At 38.4% G+C, this 8,336-nt stretch overlaps 1 protein-coding gene across 1 annotated transcript in view; it reads left to right on the forward strand.

The window, feature by feature from the left end:
• Nucleotides 1-7,636, forward strand: part of LOC137295427 (DNA annealing helicase and endonuclease ZRANB3-like) — a 28,355-nt gene extending 20,719 nt beyond the window's left edge. The window contains exons 16-20 of the mRNA XM_067826791.1: nucleotides 1,811-1,951; nucleotides 2,059-2,202; nucleotides 4,527-4,630; nucleotides 4,744-4,852; nucleotides 6,710-7,636. Coding sequence (XP_067682892.1) covers nucleotides 1,811-1,951; nucleotides 2,059-2,202; nucleotides 4,527-4,630; nucleotides 4,744-4,852; nucleotides 6,710-6,901 — 690 coding nt within the window. The 3' untranslated portion in view covers nucleotides 6,902-7,636. The remainder of the gene's footprint in view (nucleotides 1-1,810; nucleotides 1,952-2,058; nucleotides 2,203-4,526; nucleotides 4,631-4,743; nucleotides 4,853-6,709) is intronic.
• The last annotated feature ends 700 nt before the right edge of the window (nucleotides 7,637-8,336 follow it).

The following is an 8,336-nucleotide window of genomic DNA, read 5'->3' on the forward strand; positions in this document are numbered from 1 at the left end:
CTGCCTGTATAAATGCCTGTCACTCAAACACCATCTCACACTTGTATAAATGCCTGTCACTCAAACACCATCTCACACTTGTATAAATGCCTGTCACTCAAACACCATCTCACGCTTGTATAAATGCCTGTCACTCAAACACCATCTCACGCTTGTATAAATGCCTGTCACTCAAACACCATCTCACGCTTGTATAAATGCCTGTCACTCAAACACCATCTCACGCTTGTATAAATGCCTGTCACTCAAACACCATCTCACGCTTGTATAAATGCCTGTCACTCAAACACCATCTCACGCTTGTATAAATGCCTGTCACTCAAACACCATCTCACGCTTGTATAAATGCCTGTCACTCAAACACCATCTCAAACTTGTATAAATGCCTGTCACTCAAACACCATCTCACACTTGTATAAATGCCTGTCACTCAAACACCATCTCACACTTGTATATATGCCTGTCACTCAAACTCCATGTCACACTTGTATAAATGCCTGTCACTCAAACACCATCTCACACTTGTATATATGCCTGTCACTCAAACTCCATGTCACACTTGTATATATGCCTGTCACTCAAACTCCATGTCACACTTGTATAAATGCCTGTCAATCAAACACCATCTCACACTTGTATAAATGCCTGTCACTCAAACTCCATGTCACACTTGTATAAATGCCTGTCACTCAAACTGTTCATCACATGCTTGACAACACTGTAATAAAGAAATTGTTCAACCACAGATTGTTATCCTTCCCTTCTGCTTCATCGTCTAAATGCCTTTCAAAGAGATTTGGTCATGAATGCTTGATATCCAGCTGATATCACCTTTTTTTAATTGTGCTTTATTCTCAGCTCATATTACCAGGATGAATACCAGACATTGTCTGCCCAGTTTGTCCTCTGAAGTCACTGCATGGATTGTGTGGCTTGAGTATTCCTGACCTTGACAATGATGTGCTAATAAATCAGCAACATGTACGAGTCCCTCCTGGATTCCATGGCAAATTTTTAAGAATTCCGCCACTAATTTAAGCAAATTCTGGACCCTATTTTTCAATATTCTGCAAAACATTCTGCACTTAAAACATTTAGGAAAAAGAACAAAAACATTATACAGACCTTCATAGTTTAATTCTCAAACACAGACAAAATGCTAAGTCGACAGTACCCATCACATCTTGAGTAAGCACCCTCACCTTTTTCTGTGTTTGAGAATCCAACATTCACTGAAAATTACTTCTCTCCTCTCATTCGTAAGTTAGATGCAGACCAACAACAGCCTGTTTCATGCACATAACAATTTTATATTCAAACTAAATCTGCAATAATTTCAGTTTTCAAAATGATCAATTTTGAGAACGTAATTGCAGTGTCAAGTTCATCTAATATTATTTGAAAGATGCCCAAAACTTGCTTTATTAATAAAGTATATTTAATCATGATTATTTTGAAAATGTTGTCACAGTAAATATATCAGTTCATTTTATGTGTAACTGATCCTACTTTTGACATTATCTCTACTTTTCATTTCGGCTGTCAGTCCGTTTTCACTCAATTTTTAAAGTAAGCAAATTCTGCATGGATTCTGCAAGAAAACAGGTTTTCCGCGGACCAGACGTTTTATTGCATAGAAAGGTAAATTCCACGATTTTTTCTGCAAACGTGGAATCCAGGAGGGATTGATTAACTCAAAGAAGCCCTTGCAACTGTTTGTATATTTTTCAACTGTTCATGCTAACTATTCAACCGGTGCAAATATAAAATGTTGTGCACACTTATCACTTTCTCTCTCCCAACCCTACAGGATGATGTCGCAATGGTGGCACGGAAGGCAGCAGTGGACGTGAGTGGGACTGTGAGGCTTATATCAAAGAAAGGCCTGACAGCAAGTCTGGGGTCACATGACGAAACACAGCCAACGCACAGTACTAAAGGAGTGCTGCAGGTATGAGCCGGAGTTTTGGCAACAGTATGCAGATTCTTCTGTTGGTGAAGTTATAAGGCAACCATATTTGGTTGAATTCATCCTACTGCTTTCTCTCTGTCACTCAGGCTGTCACATCAGAGGGTGTTCCACTGTGTCTTAATTGTCAACAGTCGTATGAGAACCCTCTCCTGGACAAGTCAACTGTCACAGATGAGAAGAATGCTTGGAATACTCGCTTCTGTTCCTCAAAATGCATGGACCAGTACTGGGTAAGTTGGATTACTGTATGCAATTTCTTGGGCAGTGTGAAAATTGTTTTTCAAACACCAAATAAGTCTCTGATTAAGTAGATGGGTGTATCTAAGTGTAGGATGTAAACTAGTCTTCCCACCTGCTGGTTGGTGTATAATATTAATATTATAATATAATGTTAATATATCTGTCTGCAGACTGTAAAACTGGGGATTTTTGTTGTTGTTTTCTTTTCCAGATAAAGACCTGTTACATTTAGATGTCTGAGCCCAGGTTACCAACATACCTCTACATAGATTATGACATATTACAACATTGATGTGGATTTTTTGAGGCATTATGAACACACACACACTAATACATGACTGAATATTGTTTGAATTTTACAAAAGTCAAGAACAAACAAAAATTCTGTTGACAGGATCCGTTGTAAGAAAAGTTAAAAATTATTTCTCAAACATGTATGTTTCCATTTCCAAACCATCACTATGCCATCTCACCCCAACCCCTCTGTCGCACCCAGCAGCCAGATGGAGACAGACCACAACAGAACACTCATTACCTCGCCAACAACGCATTCAGGCAGCACAGGGCAGCCCCTGAAAAGCATGCAGCCCACCCAAGCCTCATGTAAAACTGTTTTCACGTCTGCTTACCCATGAAGATGTGGATTAGAATTGGTTTTTAGCAACCCATGCTTTGGTCTAAAGAGCTGACTAACAGGATCTTGTGGTCAGATTCACTGTCTTGGTTGACACTTATCATCATATCCGAAATGTGTTGATCAATGCTCGTGATGTTGATCACTGGCTTGTCAGCAGAAAAACTTGATTATTTACAGACTGCTGTGAACAATAATCACGTCTGCTTATGGATGTATCTGTCTGTCTATATATGCAACATGGGCCTGTAAAACTGTCTGCACAATGTTTTTATGGATATATCTGTCAGTACATTTGCCAATGGATGTATCTGTCAGTTTATCTGTACATTTGCCACTGGATGTATCTGTCAGCATATCTGTACATTTGCCGATGAATATATCTGTCAATATATGTGTACATTTGCTGATGGATGTATCTGCCAGTATATCTGTATGTACAGTTGCCAGTGGATGTATCTGTCAGTATATCTGTACAATTGCTGATGGATGTATCTGTCAATATATCTGTGTGCTGATGGATGTATCTGTCAATATATGTGTACATTTGCTGGTGAATGTATCTGTCAATATATCTGTCTGTACATTTGCTGATGGATGTTTCTGTCAGTATATCTGTCTGTACATTTGCTGGTAAATGTATCTGTTAATATATCTGTACATTTGCTGGTGAATGTATCTGTCAATATATCTGTGTGCTGATGGATGTATCTGTCAATATATGTGTACATTTGCTGGTGAATGTATCTGTCAATATATCTGTCTGTACATTTGCTGATGGATGTTTCTGTCAGTATATCTGTCTGTACATTTGCTGATGGATGTTTCTGTCAGTATATCTGTACAATTGCTGATGGATGTATCTGTCAATATATCTGTGTGCTGATGGATGTATCTGTCAATATATGTGTACATTTGCTGGTGAATGTATCTGTCAATATATCTGTGTGCTGATGGATGTATCTGTCAATATATCTGTACATTTGCTGGTGAATGTATCTGTCAATATATGTGGACATTTGCTGGTGAATGTATCTGTCAATATATCTGTCTGTACATTTGCTGATGGATGTTTCTGTCAGTATATCTGTCTGTACATTTGCTGGTGAATGTATCTGTTAATATATCTGTACATTTGCTGGTGAATGTATCTGTCAATATATCTGTGTGCTGATGGATGTTTCTGTCAATATATGTGTACATTTGCCGGTGAATGTATCTGTCAATATATCTGTCTGTACATTTGCTGATGGATGTTTCTGTCAGTATATCTGTCTGTACATTTGCTGATGGATGTTTCTGTCAGTATATCTGTACAATTGCTGATGGATGTATCTGTCAATATATCTGTGTGCTGATGGATGTATCTGTCAATATATGTGTACATTTGCTGGTGAATGTATCTGTCAATATATCTGTCTGTACATTTGCTGATGGATGTTTCTGTCAGTATATCTGTCCGTACATTTGCTGGTGAATGTATCTGTTAATATATCTGTACATTTGCTGGTGAATGTATCTGTCAATATGCCTGTCTGTACATTTGCTGGTGAATGTATCTGTCAATATATCTGTCCGTACATTTGCTGGTGAGTGTGTCGTGTCAATATATCTGTCAGTACATTTCCTTATGAATGTATCTGTCAATATATCTGTCTGTACATGTATTCTGTGTTTCAGATGCAGACTCACAGCAGCTACTGTCGAGACAAGGTGTATGAAGTGGAACATGGCATCTGTCAAATCTGCAAATATGACGCTCATTCCTTCTACATCCAAGTCAAGTAAGGCACAGAGTCAATTTGTACAACAGTCAAACTTACAACATATTTAGTAGAAGTGCAGCATTGTCCAAATTATTCTCTTATCTCTACAAATAACTCAACTCCTTTTGCAGGAACACTCAAGACCTACAGAAGCGAGCCAAACTGCTGGCAGAGGGGAAGTATTCAACTCTGAAACCCAAGCAGAAGGAAAGCATGGTGCGGAAACCAGTGGAGGGACAGGTTAGTTGGTCCCCAGTAGGTGCTTGAATGCAAATAAATTCAATACAGATGTCACAGTTTCATGACTGAAAATTAATTATATTATTGATTGAGTTTCATAGCATTGTTTGCTTCCTGTTTCACTATCTACGTTAAACTATTTTTATTACTGAATATTATTTATGTTACGGCGGTATGGCCTTATTCCATATCAACGAACGATAGTCATGAATGCTACCAGAAGAAAAAGCAGTCAAGGAAGGGTACAAACTGAAATTTCCTACTTCCAAGTTTGAACTCTACAGTGTCTGCATCTTACAGTGCCTGCATCCTACAGTGTCTGCATCCTACAATGTCTGCATCAACTGGCTCCAGTATGCTAGTTCGTCACAATATTGTCGATATTGACTTTGAATCATAACTCACTCACTCATGCCAGTATGCTAGTGTGCATGCAGGATGTACTTTGGAATGATGTAATTTTCTGATTAAAACTGATATTTTATACTCGTCCTAACTCATGCTTATTATACTTGTCTCCTTCTTCTATCCGAATATAGTGGAACACTTGAATCCCGTGAGGTTCCCTTCATGAACGCAGACATAAAATCATTACTCACCCAGTCATTGCTTTGCAGAGAAATCCAGTGTGTTATGACATATTTTTCCTTATCCTGACCAATGCTTATTATGCTTGCCAGAATGCAATGGAATTGGTGGTGAGTCATGGCACACCCTGGATTCTCTGGTTGTCATGTATTTTCTGGGAATTTTATTTCTGGTAATTTTAAGTTGGGTTTCCGAGGTCTTGTAGGAAGTCGGGAGGGAAACCACATCCACGTAAGGCTCGACCAAAATCAGACAAGGTGTCTTGTCTGCTTGATTTTGTTTAATACTTGAGCGTTTAGTCCTTCCCATCATATGCTGAGAGCCCAGGCTTGTTAATCCAGTTCTGGTGACAGAAATGTCTGTATCTGTTTATTGATCATGGGCACAAACAGGTCTATCATTATGGGATCCTAATGCCTGTATTAAGAGCTGGAATGCCTCTGGGTGTAGCATCCATTCTGTCGGAGACAGCTGCTGTGGTCGAGCATCTCCTATGACATTCTTTGCTCCTGGAATGTGACATGCTTTCACAAATATTTTTGTTGACGATGCTGTACAGGTGAACCATGAGTTGTAACCAATATCTGCAGCACAAACTATTTTTTGTCAATTGTTATGAAACATACAATGATGAATACAAGTGAAAAGACAAATAAAATATGTTCAGTTTAGTAATAATTTTGTTACATGATGTAATTATACAGAACAAAAACCAAATACAGCTGAAATTTAGTTATTATAAGACCAAATGGTAAAAGCATATGTGTCGTATTGGGACCCTGGTGCCCTCATGTCCATCATCAAAGGTGAATAAGGAGAGCTTGAAGAAAATGGCATGTTATATGACTGATTTGCACACCAAATACATGGGTTCAAGGGAGGCTACTCATGGGTGAGTAATCATTTTACATCTGTTTTGATGAAGGATTTATTTGTTCCACTATGTCCAGATAGAAGAAGGAGACAAGCAATATAAGCATGAGTAAGGATAAGGAAAAATAAAATAACTCATTTTGGAAGTATTTATCCTCCATGAAAAATGCTTGAAGTTAGAGTTCAAAGGTCTCTTTGAGTTGAACCATAATATTACCTACTCTTGGAATGAATGTTGATATGCTCTATGAAGTTGGTTGTCACACTTACATTTTCACCTATGATCCCTGAGGTAAAGCAATGTCACTGTGAAAACAGACATGGCTCAAAATTTTACAGAACCCGTTACTTGTTCATTGTATTACTTTCATGACTTGTTCACGCTTTTTATTTCAGTTTTGGCACGTTGACCACATAACCCCTGTGTGGGAGGGTGGTGGCATGTGCGACATTGACAACATGAGGACACTCTGTGTGGTGTGTCACCAAAAAGTCACTGCAGGTCAGGCCAGGAAGAGGGCAGTGGTCAGACGTCTACAAGGAGCTAGGGCAGGGGGTGACATCACAGCCTTCTTCCAGAAGACATGACAATTCAATAGTGGACATTTGTTTTTCATCTGGACTCAGTGGTGAAATGTCTACAATTAACTGGAGCAGATACCACACCAATCTTCCAGAAGAGAAGACAGTTCACTGGTGGACATTTTGTTTATTGTCTGGACTCAGTGGTTGAGTGTCTATAATTAAGTGGAGCAGATACTACAGCCTTCTTCCAGAAGTCTTCACTGCTGCTGGTGCACAATGTGTCTATTTACAGGGAATTGTCTAAATAGCAAACTTAGGCTTATATTACAGCCCTTTACGCATCCAACTGTTAGACATTGTGAAACATTTACACAATTTTAAGGGTTCAGGTATCCCCAGACATCAAAAGTCTTAATATCATCACCCTTACAGCAGAGATATTTTGAATAAACATTGTACACAATCGGGCATAATGTTTTATCTTCTAAAACATTTGTGGGGTCATTAGCAAAAAATTAAATGAACTGCTATTTTCAGAATTTTGTATAATATTTGAGAATGTAACAGATGGATGAATAGGAACATAATGTTATTATCCCCCACAAAGTGTTTTGGGGGGTATTAAAATGCACTCTGTCCATTTGTACATCTGTCTGTCCATACACATTTTTCTTTACCGGAGTAGAACTCTAAAACTATTCAATATTTCTTCTCCAAACTTGCCACATGGATTGATCTGGTGGTGTCCTTGTGCCTTTTGGTAGTTTTAGATTTCTGAATAAAATATTTTTGTTGCCATTTTTTGTGGATTTTTGGTAATTTTTTATTTCTGATTAAAACATTTTGGCATTTCCATGGCAACAAGGTTGACTTGGATTGAAATTGGTGGTAGTGCTCATTTTAGGAACTGAACTTTTAAACCTTTCATTGCTCTACTTCCACTTTTCTATACACTCACCAAAACACATGGCATAATCATAACTTGTAGACATATTTATGAAGGATATTTTGCCGTTGCGGGGGATATTGATGACTTTGTCTTTTTGTTGGAATTTTGTTGCAAACACAAAGCCAGATGCGATTGTTCACACAGATGTCACTGGTTCTGTGTATGTCTGTAGAGTGGGAAAAATGCCTATTTCCATTGGAACAGACAACTTCCAGAACATGCTGACATAGAAAGAGGCAGATCTGTACAAGGGAAAACCTTCCTGTGGAGCTGTGAATACTTTTACAATTTTTGTGAAGGCTTCTCATGTAAACCTTCGAGTGGCATAGCTGGAATTATGTAGTATTTATATGTATTGAGTAGTTGTGTAAGTAGTCATAGCACTGCTACAGCAGCAGCAGCAGCAGCAGCAGAAGAAGAAGAAGAAGAAGCAGAAGAAGAAGAAGAAGGAAGCTGAGGAGGAGCAGCAGCAGCAGCAGTTGGTCCTGAGCTCAAAATGATCTTTCAGATTTGACTTAAGTCTGGTAATTATTTTCACATCTAAAGTGA

The sequence above is a fragment of the Haliotis asinina genome, chromosome 8 (assembly GCF_037392515.1).
Source record: "Haliotis asinina isolate JCU_RB_2024 chromosome 8, JCU_Hal_asi_v2, whole genome shotgun sequence".
NCBI classification, from domain to species: domain Eukaryota; kingdom Metazoa; phylum Mollusca; class Gastropoda; order Lepetellida; family Haliotidae; genus Haliotis; species Haliotis asinina.